Source organism: Eumetopias jubatus, unplaced genomic scaffold (genome assembly GCF_037043125.1).
Source record: "Eumetopias jubatus isolate StellerSeaLion01/CBP00866 unplaced genomic scaffold, mEumJub1_p1.0 scaffold_12, whole genome shotgun sequence".
Classification (NCBI taxonomy): domain Eukaryota; kingdom Metazoa; phylum Chordata; class Mammalia; order Carnivora; family Otariidae; genus Eumetopias; species Eumetopias jubatus.
In genome coordinates, this window is record NW_028274818.1 from 105,219,700 (window position 1) to 105,241,370 (window position 21,671).

Genomic DNA, 21,671 nt, shown 5'->3' on the forward strand with positions numbered 1-21,671 from the left:
GTTTGATTGTATTTACTATATTTAATTTTATTGTAGTCAACGTAATGAACATTTTCATAAAGCCCTCATATAAGCTGGGGGTGGTGCTAACCTCCTTTCACAGAAGGGAACCAGAGGAGGTAATTTAGATGTCCAAAAAATAATTGTTTCATTGAGGGAGATAAATGGGTAGCACGTAAAGATCCTGTCACCTGCCCCACGCTGTGTTCACTCCTGCTCCACCTGGAACACCTTCTATGTGCTTGCACATTACTGGATTTGCAGCACTTGGAGATGTATTTGATTTCTAGACATGGGAGAAGGTATCCTAACATTCTCAGAAGGGAACAAAATTTTGATTCACTTTGATTTAAAAAATAAATTCAAGAAAAACTATAAAACAGGTTGAAAAAAATTAAAGAAGATCTAAATAAATGGAAAGACATACATCTTCATGGATAAAAAGACCTACTATTGTTAAGGTGGGATTCACTGCAATCCTTGTCAAAATCCCAGCTCACTTCTTTGCAGAAGTTGACAGGCTGATCCTAAAATTTATATAGAAATGCAAGGGACCCAGAATAACCAAAACAATCTTGAAAAAGAAGAACAAAGTGGAGGATCCACACTTCCCAATTTCGAAGCTTACTGTGAAGCTACCGTGATCACAACATTGTGGGGGTGCCTGGGTGGCACCGTTAGACATCAGGACTCTTGGTTTCATCTCAGGTCATGGTCTCAGGGTTGTGAGATTGAGCCCTGTGTTGGACTCCAAGCTAGGCATGGAGTCTGCTTGAGATTCTCTCTCCCTCTCCCTCTGCCCCACCCCCAGCTCGTGCACTCACTCTCTCTCTCTCTCTGGAATAAATAAATCTTTAAAAAAATTAAGGAAGTTAAAAGGCAACCCACAGAATGGGAAAACATATTTGCAAATTAAATATCTGATAAAGCAAGGGTCTAGCATTCAGAATATATAAAGAACTCCTACAACTCAACAATAAAAAGACAGCCTGGTTTTTAAAATGGGCCAAGGACTAGAATAGACATTTCTCCAAACAAGATATGTAAGTGGCCAATAAGCACATAAAAGACGCTCAGCATCATTAGCTATAATGGAAATGCAGTTCTAAACCATGGTGAGATACTACCTCACATCCACTAGGATGGCTATGATAAAAAAGGTAATGATAAATGTTGGAGGCGATCTGGCGATACTGCAGTCCTTAATACAGGGAATGTAAAATGGTGCAACTGCTTCAGAAAAGGATCTGACAGTTCTGCAAAAAGTTAAACATAGAGTTAATGTACGACCAGAACTAGGTATATATCCACGAGAAATGTAAACCTAGATCCACACAAAAACTTGCATATGAATGGTCATAGTGGCATTATCCACAGTAGCCAAAAGGTGAAAACAACACGAATGTCCATCAGCTGATGAATGAATAAAATGTGACCTGCCGAAACAATGGAATATTATTCAGGAATAAAAAGGAATGAAATACTTCCTGACACATGCTCCAACGTGGATGAAGCTTGAAAACATTCTGCTGAAAGAAGCCAGTCACAAAGAACCACACATTGTATGATTCCACTTATATGGAATATCCAGACTAGGCAAGTCCAGAGAAAGTCGTTGGCTAGATTAGTTGTTGCCTTGGGCTGGGAGTGGAGGTGGTGGGGAGATATGGGGGCATGACTGCTAAGGGATATGGGGTTTATCTTGGGGGGGTGATGAAATGTTCTAAAATTGTAGTGATGATTGCACAACTTAAAACCATTCAATTTTTCCCTTGCCATGGGCAAACTATATGTAAATTATATCTCAAATCTGTAGCAAACTGTCTCTCTCTCTCTCACACACACACACACACATGCACGGACCACATAGTGGCATAGCTAGATATTTAGGGTGGGAGTCAGGTTTAGCCTGATGGCTGCAGAGTCATGGGGCTTCTCTCCCCAGTGGCTCTCCTACAAGCCTGTAGGAGTGATTGTGGGGGATGTTGTAAACTCAGGAAGCCACAGTGCGGGGAGATTTCAGACAGGCCGTTTAGGAAGGGTGCCAATATGGACAGTTGCAATTGTGTTGATCTTCCCAGAATCATAACAAATCATATTTCTGTAAACCAAAACCTAGTGCTGGGTCCAGAAGTTTCTTAGAACCTCAAACAGCAACAGAGGATACTGGATTAAAAAGAAATCTCCAAATCCAGCACTCCTTGGCACCCCAACAAATCAATTCTTTTCCGTGATGTTCTCTAAGGGTTCATGAATGTTAATTAGTGACATAGCTGTGTGGTTTTGCAGGTTACAGTGTACTTTGATATCTACCATCTCATTTAATCTTCCCCACACCCCAGAGCCGGGATGAGGAAGCTATCATCATTCCCATCTGTTAGATGGGACAATTGCACCTCTCTCATGGGGGGTTTTCCTAATTTTTTTATGGTGGGAAAATGCTTGTTACGTGAAATTTCCTATGTTAACCATTTTTAGGTGCACAGTCCAGTGGTATTAAATATATAATATGCTGTGCTGCCCTTGCCACCACCCATCCCCAGAACTCGTTTCATCTTATAAACCTGAAGTCATGTCCCCAATAAACACTAACTGCCCCCATCCTTCTTTCCCCCAGCCCCCGGCAAATATCATTCCGCTTTGTGTTTCTATGACTGTGACTGCTCTAAGTACTTCCTGTAAGTGGAATCATACAGTATCTTTTTGTGACTGACTTCTTTCACTTAGTATAATGTCCTCAGGGTTCATCTATGTCATAGCAGGTGTCAGAATTTCCTTCCTTTGTAAGGCTGAATAAAATTCCATTGTATGGGGGTGCCTGGGTGGCTCACCCAGTTGGGCGTCCAGCTCTTGATTTAGGGTCAGGTCATGAGCTTGGGGTCGTGAGATTGAGCCCTGCACTGGGCTCCACACTCAGCAAGGAGTCTTGCTTCTCTCCCTCTCCTTCTGCCCCTCTCCTCGTTCGTGCGTGCGCACACGCTCTCTCTCAAATAAATCTTTAAAAAAGTTCCATTGTATGTACAGACCACATTTTGTTTATCCATTCGTCAGTGGACATTTGGGTTGCTTTCATGCTGTAGCCCTTCTGAATAATTCTATGAACACAGGTGTATAAATCTCTCTTCAAGACCCTGCTTTCAATTCTTTTGGGTAGATACCCAGAAGTAGAATTGCTGGATCATATATTAATTCTATTTTAAATTTCATGAGGAACCTCTATACTGTTTTCACACCATTGTACATTCCCGCCAGCGGCACACAACGGTTCCAGTTTCTCCACATCCTTGCCAATGCTTATCATCTTCTTTGTTTTGGAAAGTAGCCATCCTACTGGGTATGAGGTGGTATCTTATTGTCGTTTTGATTGGTGTTTCCGTAATGACGAGTGATGGTGAGCATCTTTCCATGTGCTTATTGGCCATTTGTATATCTTCTCTGGAGGAATGTCTAGTTAGGTCCTTTGTCCATTTTTGAATTATTACAGGTTATTATCTCATGGGGTTTGGTGATCACTTAAGTACTATATTTCAAAGTAGTCACCTAAATTGCCTAAGGTCACATGACTAGTGGGTGGCGGAGGCCCAGGTTCCTGGACTCTACTCCTTCATGCTACCTCAAGTCAGCCTCCCATTGCCTTAGCCCCATACCTCGTAGCTTCAAATTCCTCTTCTTTCTCGTGGATTCTCCGGTCGATATCAGCTTTCACCTGAGCCAGTTCCAGCTGAATTCGAATCACCTTGCTCTCTTCAACCTGTCGGGAATATAAACATCAGTCTTTCTGGCCGAGGAGGTGCGTGGTCCCTGGCCAAGGGTCCAGCCTCGAAGGTGATGGCCATGTGGTTACCTCCAGGGAAGACTCAGCTTCCTCCAAGGCCACCTGGAGTTCTTCCTTCTCAATCTCCAATTTTTTCTTCAACTTCTGCAGCTCATGCACACTCCGTCCTCCCTCACCCAGTTGATCAATCAGTTCCTTTATCTCCTCTGAGGAAGGAATATTCTCATTAGTAAGGCACATCCAGCTTCCCAGGGTCATAGCATGTGGCTACATTGCTACGTCAGGGCAGAAGCAGGCACTCCTAGCTTTACTGTATCTGTAGAGAAGCAATATACTCCCAAGTCATAGACTCAAGGTGCATCAGGGCTTGGACATTGGAGAACAGTGGGTTCAAGCTCCTCATTTTATAGATGAGAGGCTGCGGCCCAGAGAAGAGTGAGCAAGCACAGAGCAGCTTTGGGGCCAGTGCCCAGGACTCCCCGGGCCTGTGAGGCCTTCAGTCGGGGTCTTCTCTTCTGAGAGCCCCTTCTCTCTGCCTCCCTGCCACTAGGTCTGAAAACCAGCCTCACAAGAAAAGGTGGGCGGATTAGAGCCTTTCTGATCTCCTTCCTCATTTGGGAGACCTCTCTGTTGCCCACCCAGAGGAACCCCCAGGGACCTACAGCACTTTGGAGCAGTCACAAATCTCAGCCCACGGTCAGAGGTGTCCAGGAAATGTAAGTGTCCTGATTAATCCGTGACCTAACTCCATTTCTACATCAAGCCTCCTTGAGTTCAGAGAAATCTCATTTAATCCAGGGTCTCCCTGCCTGGGTTCCTGAGTTCCAGAATGCTCTCTGTGGAGAGCATTAGGGGCATCATCTAAGTCTCAGCTGTTTGTGTCCCCCAGTGATGCCTGGCATCACAGACACACCTATAGCCCACATGTCTTCCTATCACCTGTCCCTGAACACGGTGGCTGTTTCCAGAACATTCCCCAGTGCACTGCTCTGGGACCGTGAGGAACACTGTGGTGCTGCTTCACACGCTCTCAGCCCAGACAGGCTGCTTGGCCGCTCTCCTCCAGGGCTCCCACCAGGCTGGGTCTACTTTACAACTTTTTTTCCTCACCTATGCTTCACCTGCCAGGTGAGGTACCTATTCCTCCTAACCGCTGGGTTACCGGGGAATTTTATCATCTGCCCCAGGAGCTGGTGGGAGGGTGTGGGTGGGGAACAGAGGTGGGTAGGGGAGGAGGCAGGGCCCTGGGCCATTGGTAGGGACCCTCAGCAGTGCCTCATCACCTCCCTCCTATTTTCTGTCCTCTCCTAGTCCAGACAACCTTGATCTGGATGTTCTGGCTGTTCCTCCCCAATCTTAATTCGTGTATTTATGTTCAAGTCCTTTAGTACTTAGACTTTTGAGGTTACAAAAGCAGGGCCCTTCATACCTCAAACGCTGGGCTCTCACAATTCTCCCCTGTAACCTGACAGCTCCCCAGGGAGGGGCTGCTAGGGCCTTGGGCAGATTTGGGGACAATCAGGGACCATCTGCTTCTACCCTCCATTGGAGTGACCCTACATCAGGCACCTAACCTGGACTGAGGAAACCCTGTATTGGCTGAGATTTCATTTGCTGCTCAGCAGAACAGGGATCCCAAAACAGTTCTTGAAAATAAAAATACTGACATCTCTTGCACAACTGATTTTGTGATTAGAAATGTGCACCTGCCATAAAAGCAAACAATGCAGGCAGATCTCTGAATGGCACAATGATCTTCAACAGATAGGCAGCATTCTTCAAATAGTATCCGACAGAATGAAATTCCAGCCCCGTACGTAGGAAATCTTACACGTGTATGTGTATTATGTACATATGATAGATGTAAGGGCTCAATACACAAAATCGACCGAGCCCTTATTTGTTTCAGTCACTCTACTGAGTGAAGATTTCACACATCTTGTTTCATTGTCACACCGACCTTACAAGGAAGGCAGTATCTCCCCGACTTACAGGTGAGGAAACTGAGGCACGGAAAGGTTGAGTGACTCACCTGCTTGACGTCCTGTTGCTGAATGCCCGAGTGCTTCTGCACAGTGTTGGTAGTATGTATTTATTGGTTGCCTACGATGTGCCAGGTGCTCAAACCCATGACGCACTCAGGAGGAAGGAGGCCCTGTGTCTTTGTCCCTGCCCTCCGACTCACCCTGCAGAGTCTTGTTCTCCTTCTTCACCGACTCCAGGTGCTCCAGGGACTCCTCATAGGCAGTCTTGATCTTGAAGCTCTCTGTCATGTACATGCGACACTCCTTCTGCGAACTGTCTACCTCCACCTGCAGCTCTTCGCACTTCTGCTGCCACTCAGCCAGCATCTTGTCAAAGACCCGCTGCTTCTTGTCCAAGGCGGCGGCTGCAGCGTTGGCCTAGGGAGAGACGCGGCTGGTCTCCGCGGGTCTGACTCTCCAGCCCCTTCCCCTCCTCTGCTCTCTTCCCTGCCTTCCCCACCCCTCCCCAGTAACTCTGGTGACCTCAGACTTCTGGGGGACTGAGAAATAATTCCACAGTTATGGCACAAGCACGGGGCAGGGAGTCTGGAAAGAGCCTCGTCCCACTTCTTCATCTTCTACTACTAGGTGTGCTTCTAGCTACTAGAAGCTACTAGCTTCTACTACTACTGTCCTTGGGCAGTCCATCTTACCGTCCCAGGCTCAGATTTTCTTAGGTGTAAAATGAGGGATCTGGGCCACAGCAGCCTTCCCAGATTTAAACATTCACCCAACTCTCCATAGCCTGTCTCTCTGTAATTTACTAATATGTGTTATACGTCATCGTCCAACTCACAGATGGGCTTGGTGTTATTTTTCTTGTGAATCAAAGCTGATTTTTCTCAGACCTTATTTTTCATAGGTCTATGTCACGTTTTTTCATAACTGCCTGGCAACTATGTATTTGCTGCTGTGCAATGTTGGATTTTGTAAATTTCTGCTAAATTTCTTGCTTGTCGAGGGGAGCAAATGGTTTTCAGGTTTTGGGACTGTTTTCCTGAAGCCTCTCACGTGGCTATGACCCTCTGCCTACATGCCCATCACCACTGGCCTGAAGCAGTTGCCCTATCTAGACCAAGACCAGGTTGCTGTGTGCCAGTGGAAATCTTATTTAATTCGGCCTGGAGCCTTGCAGATCAATCTGCACCAGGGATGCAAACAAGAATATTTAGCCACACAAAGTGTGTGGGCTGTGGTTTGCATGAGGAAAAGGGGAAGAGAGACAGTAGTTGCATGACTTCCTGGGACTGTTTTGTCCTCATCACAGACCTATTTGAATAGTGGCTTGTTGAGTATTAAGATCGGGCAGGAGCCTGTGTCCAGGAAGCTTGAATACGGACCCTGTGCTCCATCTTGTTGGGCCAACTCTTTCTTCTTGCTACGCCCAGACATGTGATAGTTTCAACCAACTCCCTGGGGTCTCTTGGACCCAGCAAGCAGTTAACCCCCTGACCTTCTCCAAGTCGATGGTGAGGTCCTCGACTTCTGCCTGGAGTCGCTGTTTATTTTTCTCGAGGGAGGCAGCCCGGGCTTGGGCGGCTTCAGCTGTCTCTTCTGCTTCCTGGAGCCTGGCGGCCAGTCTCCTCCTGTGGGCGAGGGCAAGAGAGGCCGTCAGGGAAACACGGGAGCCCGTGGGCTGGGGGCTGGGTTTGTGGTGCCACAGTGGCGAAGATGCAGACGAAATAGAGAGTGTTCAGAGGAGAGCAGTCATTGTCCGTCTGTCCGTTCATCCATCCATCCATCCAACAACTATTTATTGTTTCTACTCTGGGTCAGGTATCATTCTAGGTATTAGAGAAACAGACCAAGACCCCTGCCCTCATGAAACTCCTGCTCTCGTCGGCGGATAGATACAGAGACATGAGGAGCATGGAGGAAATAAGGCAAGGAAGGGGACACATGAGCAGAGGAAGAGGAGGGCGAGAACCCTGCGGGTGTCTGGGGAAGAAGGTCCGGGCAGAGAGAGGGGAGGGGCTGAGATTCAGCCTGAGCTTTGGAGTGGGATAAGGCAGGCAGCTCCTGGACGTTCTCAACAGAAAATAGAAAAAGGGCTGGAGGGCAAAGAGGTGGGGAGTGGCAGGATGTAGATTTAGGCTCAATGTATAAAGAGCTTTTGATAAGAGATTTATGTCAGCTGGAGGCCACTGTGCTTATTGCTATCTTGTCGCCACAGCTGCCAGTGGGCAGGAGGCACCAGCAAGCAGGCTGGGGTCCCCTCCCTGCCTGCCTCACGGTGGCTCACACACAGGGCTTCCCGTGGGCGACCAAGCCAGCCTGTTCCTATATGTAGAAGGCGGCTCAGCGCCCCATTCACGTGTTCACTCTTATTTCCTCAGGCCTGTCAAGCAGAGTGTCCACTTTCCTAGTTTGCAAATGAAGAAGAAAGCTCACAAGATTTGAGGGCGTTTAGCACAGAGCAGGAGAACTGCCAGTGTGAGGGCCCTTGCTGCTGAGTGTGGTCCACATACTCTTAGCATCACCCAGAGGCCTTGCTCCAGACCCACCAGACCTGTGGAAGCTTCCCAAGCACTTTATGGGCAGAGAAACCCTGCCTGGAGGGGGAGACCCTGCTCCTGACCTCCCTGCTGGGAGCCTGAGCACTTTAGGGCAGAGCACGCAGAGAGCTTTAAAGAGGGAACCCGAAGGCTGGGTATTCTGCCAAGGGCACAAAGTGGGCTTCGCTGTCTAGACACACATCCCCCCCCCCCCCCCCCCTTAAGAAGAGCTGGTGAACTGCCTTCTCCTGGCTGTGGTCCTGGCCTCCACGGTGGCTGACATGGTCAGACCCCTGCACCCCCCCAGCGCCACCCCCACCCCAGCCTTCCTGCTCTCCAGTGCAGGGTGACACTCACTTGGTCTCCTCCAGCTCCTCGGTCCTCTGGATGGCATCAGTCTCATACTTGGTCCTCCAGGTGGTCACCTCAGTGTTGAGCTTGGACACGAGGCGCTGCAGCTCTGACTTTCCTCCCTGCTCCTCCTCCAGCTGCTCCTTCACCAGGTCTAGGTCATGCTTGGTGTTGGCGAGACTCACCATGGCCGTGCTGCGAGACTGCAGGGACCAGCCGAGCCCGTCAGAGGCACCAATGGTCCCTATGGCCCCCCGGGCCATGGCTTAGATATACACAGTGTTGGATCAACATTGCAGCAAGTAAAGGGGGAAAAGGGCACCTGACTCTACAACCCAAACCATTAGGGTTTATTTTCCTTGTTTTGTTCCAGTTACTGGCCACGAGGATATGGAATTTTGTCAGTTTTCATTTCGTTGTACACATGGCATACCACAGTCTTGTAGTTAACTTTTTAACTTTTTATTGAATCATATTTTTTTTTTAAAGATTTCATTCATGTATTTGAGAGTGAGAGAATGAGAGAGAGAGCACATGAGGGGGGCGGTCAGAGGGAGAAACAGACTCCCCGCCGAGCAGGGGGCCCGATGTGGGACTCGATCCCGGGACTCCAGGATCATGACCTGAGCCGAAGGCAGTCGCTCAATCAACTGAGCCACCCAGGCGCCCCGAATCATATTTTTCATGTTCCTTCTACATCTTTATAAGCTGTAACTTTCTTCAGAAAGACAGCTCCCTCACCCCCACCCCCTCCCCAAACAAACCTTGGATTCCTCATCCAGCTGCCTCTTGTAATCGTCCACCTGCGACGTCAGTGATGTCTTTATCCGCAGGATTTGGTTGAGCCGGCTCTGGGATTCTTCGTATTCCCGGCTCAGCTCCCCATTCTCAGCTGAGTGAGAAGGGAATGGGAGAAATATTGGATGGAAAACTGGCTCCCCAGCCAGATCCTAAACTCCCCCAGTGCAGCGTTCCCAAAGTACCCAATAAATATGGTGACTTGGCCAACTGAGCTGGGAAGGGGAGCATGGTGAACCATTACAAGCCACCCAAATTTAAGTGAGCCCAGGAGAGGAGCAATTGTCCAAGCATTGCCAACATCCAGGTGTCTTGCATGGGGTACAGGGCTTCCGATCATGAAGTCCCAGCCCCCGGCATGAGATACAGCAAAGAAGTTTGAAGGAAACAGTGGGGCAGAGAGTGTTTACTTTGAAAAATTAACTGTCACGGTCCCCGAACCTATACTCTAGTCGTCTGTGAACTGATTCTTGGGGCGAGAGGCCAGGAAGACGTGCATGAGCCGGAGAGGATGAGCAAGGGTTTCTAGTTTCTGCTCTGGAAGTCATTAGTTTTGTGGCAAGTTACCTCCTCTCACTGAGCTTCCCTTTTCTTATTTATCAAATGGGGATGTTGATTTTCGAAAGTATTCAGGGTGTGGGAAATAAGGCCAAAGGATGCCAGCAGGTTCTCTGGGTGTCACAGTGGAACATTATCTAACTGGCCTGTCTAGGGAGTATTTACTTCTCTCAGGGAATAGCGTGGTTGTTTGGCTTGCTGTTTACCGCAGGTTAAGAGCCCAGCCTCTGCAAAGTGAGGTGTTAAGTGAAAAGTGATAAGTTGCAAGTTATTTTTGCCTTAGAGATGCAAACGATCTCTTCTGGTAAAAACAACAACAACAACAACAACAACAACAAAACCAAACCCAGAGGTTGCAGTATTACTATGTTGTAAGACATTAACTGGCTTTGCGTCTAACTTAGCAAAGTTATATATAGGCGTCCTTTCCCCAACCGACTGTGTAAATCTCTGCCCTTCAGATGCTCTTAGAAGGCAGGTTTGCCATTTTCTGGCTCCTTCATTAGTGACACATGTTCACTGTCTGTTAGTATGCAGGTCATGTTTTAAAATGTTTAAAAATTGTGTTTTGTGGGCGCCTGGGTGGCTCAGTCGGTTAAGCGACTGCCGTCGGCTCAGGTCATGATCCTGGAGTCCTGGGATCGAGTCCCGCATCGGGCTCCCTGCTCAGCGAGGAGCCTGCTTCTCCCTCTAACCCTCCCCCCTCTCATGTGCTCTCTCTCTCTCTCTCTCTCTCTCTCATTCTCACTGTCTCAAAATAAATAAATAAATCTTTAAAAAAAAAAGAAAAAAAATTGTGTTTTGTCTGCTGCCCCTCCTGCTGATCTCACAGGGGGGTTGACAGAACTGGGAGGGAAATGCTTTGAATAGTGTTCCCTGTTAGACACTGTAAAGATGATACTTGGAACGCTCAGTGGGTGGAATCAAATCTCCTGTCTCATCACAGGGGATGTGAATTTTCCAAGGCCAAGAAAGCTCTGGGAAGGGGACCCAGCTACTCCTTCAGTTTTCTTGAGGATCTCTGTTGTGTTCCATGCACGGTTCCTCAGGAAGCTACAGCAAGGGGCCAGCTCACCTTGCAGGCGGGTCCTGATGGCATTGATTTCTGCCTGGTTTCGCTCCAGCTCAGCCACCTTGGCATTGGCTTCTGCTAAGCTGTCTTCCAGCTTTCGGATGTGAGCCTCGGCATTCATCTGCTCAGGAAGAATGAACCCCATGGGGAAATGGGGAACAGGCCCTCCCTGCTTCCCACCTGGGTTCCCCTAGTGCAGCCTCCCAGACTGCCTGCCTGGTCCTTCTAGAACATCCCTGTCTCAGAACCATCTTCCCCCAACCCCAGCTCACCATTTCTACCAACATAAGCCTGGAGCCTTTTGGTTGGCACACAGACCCTTACTCTCCGGTTCATCTCCCTTTTATGGCCACTCCGGACCCCTGCAGACCTCACCCAATAAGAAAATGCAACAGGTCCGTTTAAGAAAAAATACTAGGCTTAGTGCAGGGGTCTGCGGATAAACTAGGGGCTGCGAAGATGCCTCGTGAGTGTCTAAAATGTGGAATAGTAGTTGGCTGCGACAGGGACCCCAAAAGCATCCTCCCTGCTCACCTTTGGGGCCCCCCTTTCTCTCATGTCACAAGAAGGTTCTTCATGTGGCAGATGCTTGGTAAACGCATGTTGAATGGCTTACTTGATTTTCCCTCTTGCCATTTATCCCTTTTTCATTGTGGTGATATATGCATTTATCCAACTAGTCTCCCAGCTCCTTGAGGATGTAGTCGTCCTAATGTAACGGTCATCTTAATAGCTCACTTTTATCGAGCTCTTCTTATATGCCAGGGACGGTTGCAGCCCTCACACCAGTGCTATGGAGTGGGGATTATTAATGTCTCCATTTTACAGATGAGGAAACTGAGGCACAGTTAGGTTATGAACTTGGGGTCTGGGATGGGCTCATCTCGGTTCCCTTCACAACATTCATTCAGAACATGCCTCGGGCTTGCCGGGGGGCTCGGGAAATATTTGCGAAGCAGCCAGACACTGGGGCACCTCCCTGTGGCTCTGTAGGGGGTCTTCCCTCACCTTGGACTTCTGCACAGTCTCCATGCTGGCATTGAGGTCGTCGATCTCAGCCTTCATGACCTGCTTGTCCTTCTCCAGCTTGGACTTGACCCTCTGCAGGTTCTCCACGTGCTCGGTCAGCTCGGCCATGGAGTCCGTGTGCTTCTTACGCAGTGTGGAGGCCGCTGCCTCGCTCTGCAGGGCCGCCTCCTCCAGCTCCCTCCTCAGCTTTAGCAGCTCTGCCTCCCGCTTGCGGTTCTGCTCAATCTGGGAGAGAGGAGAAGCGCTGCTTAGTGGAACTGACCGGTGCTGGCCTCCTGGGCCCTGACACTGCCCACCTGCTCAGCAATCCCCTGCTATTTCTGCACCCCACTGATAGGATGTCTTGATGGAGATATCCGTCCTGAGCCTCTGGGAGGGTTGCCCACCAGATTCATTTAGATAGCGTTGTGCCTTGGATTGCGCCTCCTAAAAAGATATGCTCAATTCTTAACCCCCGATACCTGTGAATGTGACCTTATTTGGAAACAGGGTCTTTGCAGATATAAACAAGTTAAAATGCCATAACTGGATTAGGGAGGGCCCTGACCCAATGGCTGGTTGTCCTTCTAAGAGGAGAGATGTTTGGATCCAGGGAGACACACAAGAAGAAGGCCGTGTGACCACGGAGGCAGGGATTGGAGGGATGCAGCTATAAGCAAGGAACACCAAAGTTTGCCAGCAACCTACCAGCAGCCAGGAGAGAGGCCTGGGACATAGTCTCCCTGAGCCTCCAGAAGGAGGCCACCAGGCAGCCCCTGCTCCGTGGCTCCCCATGTCCCACAGCCCCATGACCCCGCTTCCTCCCATTCCCCTGGTACCCTGAATCCTGTTGTTGCCCTAACTTTCCCTGCATCGCTAGACATCCCTTCTTAATGCCTGCTTTCCCAGGACCTTGACCACAGCTGGACATCAGCTCAGCAGGCCCCTCCAACAGCGAGCAGACTGTGGCCAGAATGGTGAGGGGGTGGGACGTGGAGTCCAGGGAGCCTTCCGGTGCTGAGGGACACCATCCACATTCCTGCTCTCAGCTCTGACCCAGGGTCCACCTTTATAAGAGACCTGACTACACGGAATTAGAAGGAGAGTTTCAAGTGTCTCCTGTCAGTCTCCACAATGCCTTTTATTTGAATCGAAGGAAGTTGAATTCCACACCAGAGGCTCAGCTTGGATTCCAGCCCTGGGAGTGTGGGGTCACCCCATGCATTAACCATGTCCTTATTTTCTGTATTCTGATGCTTTGACATCTGGGGCTTTGCTGACCCTGGAAGGACGGCCCCTCCCAGGGTTAGCTAACTCCTAGAGATAGCAAACAACCGGATTTCCAATGCAAAGCGCAACGGATCTAGAGCCCACACCTCCAACTCACACTCTCAGCCACTCTGACCTGCCCTCAGTACCCCCATGGCCAGGTACCAGACAACTAGGGACAGCCCCTTTGCCCTAGAGCCTGCTGAAATTATGGAAACTAGCCCGTCCTAAGCCTGCTTACTCTGCCTCCCTTGTTCCTTCCTCAGAAACCACAGTAAAGGTTCTTGCCTACAATTTCCCCCTGCCCTGGCCTCCTGCTGACCTTGGTGCCTCCCCGTGTAGCCCTGCACGGCATGCCCCTCTTCTTGGGAACTGTCACAGACTTTCTTTAGTGGCAATCCTCTCTCGATCTGCTGGTCTTACTGCAGCTCACATTTTCTATCAGCACGAATTGTACAACGCCTGCCCTCTGCCTTCAGTCCAGTGCTGCTTCTGTCAACACCACCGAGCTAAGAAGACCAAACCAGCCCTTCTCTTGCCTCTTCTTTATTATTGTTTTCTCCTCATGTCAGCTCCAGAAATTCAGCAAGAACTGATCTTTTCCCCACGGCTCATCATCCAGTAATTTTTTTTCCCCCTGCAGGCGGGCAGGAATTGGGGTTCCTGGGTCGCCTGAGGATGGTACCTGAGCAGACGTGGCTCCCCCAGCCTCTTCCAGCCTGTCACTGAGGTCTTCCAGGTCCCGGGACAGGTCGCTGCGCTGTTTCTCCACCTGGGGAAGATGGAATGAGCATGACGGGAGCCGTGTAGGAGCTCCCCTTTCTCTGGTAAAGACTGCAGTGACCACATGGTGTCTGTGAGGCTGGGGGCCTGCACTTGGGGAGTTCCGCCCTCTGCCTGCCACCCCGCACGCTCAGTGAAGGATGCCTGTGTCCTTCTGCACTGGGTGGGTCTACCTGCCCTTCCTACCCCCGGCCCGGTTGGGCTGAATCTGGAGTTTAGGTGTGTGAGGGTTTCACCTCCCACCAGCTTTCCGGCCTCATCCTCTGCAGGATCTGATCCCTACCCTAAAGCCTCATTCCATTCTTTCCTTTTCTCTTTACATCTTCGTCACTGTGCAGAGAGGTGCTATTTCTTCTCTTTGCCTAGAAATTCTTCCCGGCATCCGTCTGTTGAATTCAGTCTCTGAGTCCCCAGGCTAATGTTGCCTCCTCCACCCGCCCCAGGCAGAACTAGCCTCCTCTCCTTGGACTCACATCAGAAATAGTATATTAGTATCTTACATCATAATTAATATTGCACACAGAGCGCCGGGCCCCGTGCACAGCTCGAGAATCAGTGAGGCCCATTCAATTGGAAACCTGTTCTCTCGTTTTCCTGAGTGGAGTGCCTGTCTGCTTATGGTTGGATTGTGACTGGTGCTGGGTCTTTAGACTCAAAAAGTGCAGAAGTATTTCATTTACCTTGGCTCTCATTGCCCGCTCAGCTTCCAGTTCTTCCTCCAGCTCCTCAATTCGGGCCTAGCGGACAAACAAGCAAAGGGGGGTTATCTCTTCTGGGTGAAGTTACAAACGTAACCGTTTGGCCTTTTAATATGGAAATGATGGCAAGTTGCTGAGCATGTGATGGACACCATCAACTGCAAAAGGAAACTGGGCACAGAGAGTGTGTGCAATGGCCCTGAGGCAGGAGGGAGGCTGGGGAGTGGTGGGGGAAGGCCGGGTGACAAGGTCCGGGAGGGAAGAGGGGCAGACTGTGGAGGGTCTTGTAATCATCACAGGGGCTTTGACTCTTAAGACTGTGTGAGGTGAACATGGATCAGTCTCAAGGGCTCTGGGGCAGTCTTGCTCCTCAGGAAACCCAGGTAGCCAAGCAGCTGATGGGAGCAAAGGTGCCTGGAAGTGCATTTCAAAAGGGGAGCTCCGTCCTCTCGGTCCTGGACACACCTGGTGTTCCTTTAGTTTCCGCTGGAGTGTGGAATTCAGAGACTGCTCATCCTCATATTTAGAGTTGACAGAATTGATTTCCATATCCCTCCTGCAAGAGAAGGTTTGATCTCCTGAGGGAAAAGCTCTGAGGAGAGATCAGCCGGCTGGCAAGGGAACAGAACCTGGGCTGCCGGAGGAGGCTTTGAACCTGCTGAAACCCACTCATCCCCCGGTATCTGGCCTTCTGGGGTGGCCGCCCAGAAGGTCTCACCCCGCAGAACCCCAGAATCTGCTGCACATGCTTTCCATCTGCTTATTCATTCACTCATGCGCATCTTAATTTGGTACACGTTTATTGAGTAGATCTACTATGTGCCAGACGTTGTTTGGGGTTCTGGGGACACATCAGTGAACAAACCAGACAGAAATCACTGCTCTGGTGCAGTTTACATTCTAGGGGCTCCAGAATCACTTGGATGCTTTGCCTTTTTAGGGAAAATTTTCCTCTAAAGCCTTTCCCCCAAAGAGTGTCTCCTTCTGACATGTGGGTTCCATGTGCCAAGGAGCCACGCGTGAGAACTCCGATGCGAGACCAAGTGGGTGAGCAGGATGGTCAAGGTCACGTGCACCTCCTGGCGTGCCACAGAGGAAATGTGTGGGATGCAGAGCTAGCTGTGCACCCTCCTAGCAGTCCGTGGTGCTTTGAAACTGCCTTAGCAAAATGCTCCTCAAAGAGGCATTGTCCAAATTCCACTCCCTGAGAGCTTTCCTTGTCTGACTCATCTCCATTCCTCAGCCTCTTGCTTGGTTCAGGTTTACACCCAGACTGCTGCAGTGGCCTTCCCATTGCTTTCCTGCTTCCAGTGTTTCTCCACTCCACCTGTCTCCCGTGTTATTTCCAGAGCGATGCTATGAAGATACCCCCTCGACTCCTCGTGATTTTTGAAAGCCCAGCTTATGGGTTTCTACAAAGACTCCGTGCCTTTTGGGGTGGACGCCTTGCTTAATACTTTTCTCCTTTCCAGCGCCGCACAGGCCCTGTGTGAGGCTGGGGGCTCCCTGTGCGCGAGCAGCACCTACTCGGCGTCTCCCTCTACTGTGCTGGGCACGGTGCCTGCACATAGCAGGTGCTGGGGACATGCATTAATGCATGTGAAGCCCTCAGCGTAGTGCCCAGCACCGGGCAGCACCCAGGAAGTGCTAGATACTGCTAATGTTGGCATGGGCGGAACGAACACCTGCACGGGCATACTTTTTCACCACCTCCTCGAGGTCTAGTTTGGACCGTTCCATCTCATTGAGATTGTCAATGGTCATCTTCAGGTCACTCTCTGCTTTGCGACGAGCCTTTTCTACCTCCGCCCGGATTTTCTTTTCTTGTTCCCAGTTATCCTCCAGCTGCAGAAAGAGGAAAAACAAGAGAGAGTGGGGGTGGGGGGTAAGTCTGAGGCCGGAGTGCGATGCGGAACTGGATTGGGCCTGGTTCTTTCACTGTAGCTTCGAGAGAGGCTCTCACTTCCCCAGGGCATGGGTCAGTCCAGTTCCCCAAATGCATCTGAGGACCCTGTGCCCCAGCATGGGCCTGGCCCTTGAGCTATAGCATTGGCCCCGGCAACAGGGCATTACCTCGTGGATCTGGGTGCTGAGCTTGCTGTTGGTCTTGGTCAGGTGGTTCACCTTGTCCTCTTCAGCTTGCAGGTCGTCGAGGGTTTTCTGGAGAAAAAGATATACATATACGTGTGTCCCACGAGCCACGTGGGGGCAGCTGAATAGACCTGGTTCTCTGCCATCACTTCTGAGCTCAGTGGACAGCTACTGAGCATCTGCCCCTGGTGCCAGGCGAGGTGGGGAGCAGACCCGAGCACCTGTTAGCTGCAGGTGGGCCCTCGCTGGTCAGTGGGGCTCTGGTTCTCCGTGGGGCATGTTGGAAATCTGGGGCGGGGCACTTCTGGTTGTCACCACAATTGGGGGCCCCACTGGCACTTAGTGGGTGTTTCCAGGGATGCTGGGCATCTTGCCTTGCTCTGGATAATCCAGCACCTTGAAGAATCCTGCAGTCCACACACCTGATGCCCCACCCAGGCATTCACATAAGCAAAACAACAGACTCTTCTGAACCGAGCACCCAGCACCACTTTCCATAGCGTGCAGCTATTTTTTTGTTCCACTTAGCATAGACTACATTTTTAAAAGAAGGATCTACCATGAAAACTGAGAGATTTGTTATTGTCAAAATCTCCCTGAGAGTTCTTCACCATGTTGTAAACTCGCATCACATGCAGCAGCCGCACTTTGCTATCTGCATCCCTAACACACCCTCCGTGCCCGTCTGCAGCCACCTCGGCAGGCTTGGGTGGATGGCCTACTGCTCACGACATCTTCTAGGGGAACTGCCTGGGCTTTGACACGCTGACGGCCCCAGAATTTATTACAAATTACATTCCATTCACTTCCCCCTTAAAAAAGAAGGGGTACACTACTGATTTTTTTTGAAGTTATGTATGAGTTATAATAACTTTTATTTTAGGATAGGAAGAGAGGCTTCCAAAATACAGTCTGTGCCCATTATTTGCCGATTATCTATTTGCCTATTTACCTACCAGCTAAAATTTATTTTGTAATCCCAAACCAATACTTGTGGTGCTTTCACGGTCATTTGCAGCCATGCGCAGAACATCGAAAAATTTGAGCCTCCCCAGGGTGCACATTCCCAGCTGTGGTCAGATAAGATGGTGCCCCGCCTTCTTGTTTCCGCTCATACTGCAAACAAGTGTCTTTTTTCAGAGGCTATTCAGTGCCGTGGTTTCTACAGTTTGGTGCTTTTGTTTTGGTGCTTTTGCTTTATAAAATGGCCCCACTCACATTCTGCCATCCTGTCTAGTGTTCCCAAGCACAATAAGGCTGTGATGTGCCTCACAGAGGAAATCTGTGTGTCAGATAAGCTTTGTTCAGGCATGAGATATAGGGCTGTTGACTGTGAGCTCAATGTTCAGGAACCCACAATACGGACCAAATAGTGTCTTTCAACAGAAACATACATAAAACAAGGCAATGTATTGATTGTAATCAATACATATTATGTATTGAGTGGCCGATGAAAATGTGACCAGAGGCTTGTGGGAACTTAACCCTTTATTTCCCCTTAAAACTGAGGTTCAGTGTTTGCTAATTCAGTGTTTGTGGTGACTTTATAGACCATGACTCTCTCGAATAATGAGAATTGACTGTATTTGTTATAAAAGGGGGCTCTGAGTTTGAAATGGTTGAGAGTCACAGTCTAAGGGGAAGTATTTCTGGAGGCAACAGAGGGAGGTCCTTGGGGGACTTGTTGTGCAATCATGGTGTCAGCAAACATGGCGATAGGGGTCCACTGTCTGGCTCTGCGCCTCAACTTGCTCTTGGTACCTGTGTCTCCAGAGCTAGGAAGTGGTCTGTGCCCTGGTCAGCACGGGTGGCTGGTCAGAGCTGGCTCTGCGTTCAGGACCCTGAGCCCATAACACTCGAGTGGGTCTCCCCATGACAAGAGCTCATGCCCTTTGTTGCCGAGCTATATCAGGGTTCACTGGTGTGTTACTCATAGGGCACGTCTGTGTACCTCACTTCATCCTGGTGAGTCTGGGAACCATGCCTTCCAGCGCACCTGGGACTGTCAAACTGTCCTAGTTTGGGTGATAAATTATGGGGTCACCCCACTTACAACAAACCTGGGAGAACAGCAATAACATACGACAACACCCACTTCACTGATGAGGAACGTGAGATTTTGGGAGACTCTGTGCCTTCCCTACGGGCCCCAGCTGAGGGGCAGGAAAGCCAAGATTTGAACCCGGGTCTCCAGTCTCTGAGCTCCACCTGCTCTGCCAAGGGCAAACCGGCGATGCCTACCTGGTGCAGCTCCTCCAAGGCCCTCTTCTCCTTCTGGAGCTTGGCGATGGAGTCTTCCCGGAGCGAGAGGTCCCCAGTCAGGGTGCGGACCTTGTGATCCAGGGCCTGGAAATGGGGGTGGGAGAGAGAGACAGGCCCTTAAGGCTGGGAACACCCCTGGGGGAGGCACTTGCTCTGAGAGAAGGGCCCTGCAGCTTGGCTATGGTCCAGAGTCACTTGGGAGCCTGAGAAATGCCAAGGCCCAGGGCACACTCCAGCCAACCACGTCAGAATCTTAGGGTGAGGGGATCAGTGAGAGCTACCAGTTCAGGCCTTTGCTATTCAAGCCCAGTCCTCAGGTGTCAGCGGTGTCTTAGAGACTAGACCCTCGGGCCCCACCAGACTTGCCCATCTGACATGGTAGCCCCAGCTATGTGTGGCTACTGAGCCCTCAGAATGCAGCTAGCTCAACAGCAGAACCACATTTTAAATTGCATCGAGCTAAGTTAATAGCCCCATGTGGCTGATGGCGAGGGTCCTGGGCAGTCCTACAGTGGGGACTCTAGGTGTGACCCCCATGGGCTTCCCGGTTCTGGCGAGGAGTGTGGTCAGGCTCCAGGGCCTCCTCACCTGCTTCTCCTTCTCCGTCTTGGCCAGTGTGGTCTCAAGGCCCTCCAGGTCCCGCTTGAGGTCGCTCATCTCCCCCTCCAGCTTGCGCTTGGTGGCACTCAGGGAGGCCGCCGTGCCTTCCTCTTCCTCCAGCCGCTCCCGCATGTCTGAGATCTGGCTCTCCAGCTCCATTTTGGTCTTCATCATCTGGGTCAGGCGCTCCTCAGCATCTATCAGGTTCTCTTGTTCCTGGCGGAAGAGCGAGCGCCCGTCAAAGGGGTCCCAAAGGGGTCCAGGCATGAGCTCCGAGCCCCACGCGATGTGTGCGACAAAACATCGTCTAGCAGTGCCGTCCCCAGACCACCAGCGGCATCACCCGTGAGCTGGTTAGGATGCCAAGTCTCAGGCCTCACACCTGTTGCATTTAAATCTGCATTTTCACGAGATCCCAGTTAAGGTGTTGTTAGCAGAGGTGGTCCAGGAGAAGGGGAGGACACTCAGGCGGCGCCGCACTGCTAGTGCCGGCTCTGCCATCCCATCTGCTGAGCCCGGATGTGCCTGTGCCTCCATCTGTCAGTGAGGCCTGGGCCATCCGCCCAAATAGCTCCCAGCGCTGAGTTAGCACTTTTGTGTTAACAAGCCATTTCCCATCCGCGGTTCCTCCTTATAACAACCCTGAGGGGCAAGCCAGGCAGATGTTACCATAAGCTACAGCTTAGGGATGAGGGAACTGATATTCAGAGGAGGGGGGGGTTGTCAAAGGTCAAGTGGACGGGAAGGGGCAGAAGAGGGACAATCTGGGTGCCCACTGGGGTCTTCCCGAGATGGGGTGTGGTGTAGGATGACAACCGGCCGCAGAGTGGAGCCAGACCAGCTGTGTGACGTATGGTTCATGGCATAACATTATTGAAATTCAGTTTTTTGTCTGCACAGTGCAGGAAATCATCATTGTGAGGCATAAGGGGGTAGAGCCCATGAAGGTACTTCTATCAGTGGGTGGTTTTCTACCGCTGTGATCTCGTTCGTACACGGCTTCTCAGAAGGCTCTCCAGCCCTCCCTCCCTCCCTGGGTCTGACTCTCAGTGACCCTGGGGATTCCGGTAGTTGCCAGGGCCCCCAGCTCCTGCTCCCTCCCTCCACTGCCCTCCAGGGCCCCACATACGGCCTGTAGCTGGATGGTGAGGTCGTTCTTCTCCTGGCTGAGCGTGGCCATCTTCTCCTCCAGCTCCTTTACCCTGTTTATCAGCTCCTGTGTCTTGGACATGGCATTCCTCAGCTCCTCCTCCTTGGCCTTCATCTCCTCCTCTTGCCGAGCCACATTCAGGAGCGGCTTGACCTGAGTGGTGAGCAACACCCTACTGTGTCAGGGGCATGGGCTTTGCCAGGGGCTCGGTGGTGGGCTGTGGGGGCTCTGCCTCAGATGGGACCTCACACCCCCACTGGGGTGGAAAGCAGCTCTTGCAGCCGTGAGGTGGAACCCCTCCACAGATCCCCAAAAGCATCCCTAGCCTCCACAGAGAAGGCCCATCCTTGCTTAGGACCAATCCTCAGGGTGCTCTTTGACCCTACGAGACACCGAGTTCCTTTGGCATCTAGCCACGCCCAGTGCTTACATCTGTTCTGTAAATTGTGTGTGCTTGGGAGCCCTGGCTGAATTCAAGCTCTGGTTTCCCTTGCCTTTCTCCCTTACTGATTCCTCCCTCTCTCTGTCTCTCTGTCTCTCTATCTCTCTATCTCTGCTTATGTATATTCTCAGTGTCTCTGCCTCTATCTCTCTGTCATGTGTAGATTCTTAGTGTCTCTCTCACTTACTTCTTTCATCTCTTCCCCTATATGATCTTCCGGGCCTCCCACGACCCAGCCTCACTCACCCCGCTCCAGCTCAGCTGGTACGTCGTGCCTCGTGGCCGCTGCCCCTCT

At 50.7% G+C, this 21,671-nt stretch overlaps 1 protein-coding gene across 1 annotated transcript in view; it reads right to left on the reverse strand.

Annotated features, from left to right (window-relative positions):
• Positions 1–21,671, reverse strand: part of MYH16 (myosin heavy chain 16) — a 59,160-nt gene that overhangs the window by 9,744 nt on the left and 27,745 nt on the right. Inside the window, exons 21-36 of the mRNA XM_028088443.2 lie at positions 20,914–21,087; positions 19,773–20,000; positions 19,164–19,268; positions 16,905–16,991; positions 16,531–16,676; positions 15,297–15,387; positions 14,814–14,870; positions 14,036–14,122; positions 12,082–12,327; positions 11,077–11,194; positions 9,410–9,537; positions 8,652–8,848; positions 7,253–7,385; positions 5,961–6,177; positions 3,845–3,981; positions 3,648–3,751 (exon numbers count right to left, since the gene is read on the reverse strand). Of these exons, the coding sequence (XP_027944244.1) occupies positions 3,648–3,751; positions 3,845–3,981; positions 5,961–6,177; positions 7,253–7,385; positions 8,652–8,848; positions 9,410–9,537; positions 11,077–11,194; positions 12,082–12,327; positions 14,036–14,122; positions 14,814–14,870; positions 15,297–15,387; positions 16,531–16,676; positions 16,905–16,991; positions 19,164–19,268; positions 19,773–20,000; positions 20,914–21,087 (2,255 nt within the window). The remainder of the gene's footprint in view (positions 1–3,647; positions 3,752–3,844; positions 3,982–5,960; positions 6,178–7,252; positions 7,386–8,651; positions 8,849–9,409; positions 9,538–11,076; positions 11,195–12,081; positions 12,328–14,035; positions 14,123–14,813; positions 14,871–15,296; positions 15,388–16,530; positions 16,677–16,904; positions 16,992–19,163; positions 19,269–19,772; positions 20,001–20,913; positions 21,088–21,671) is intronic.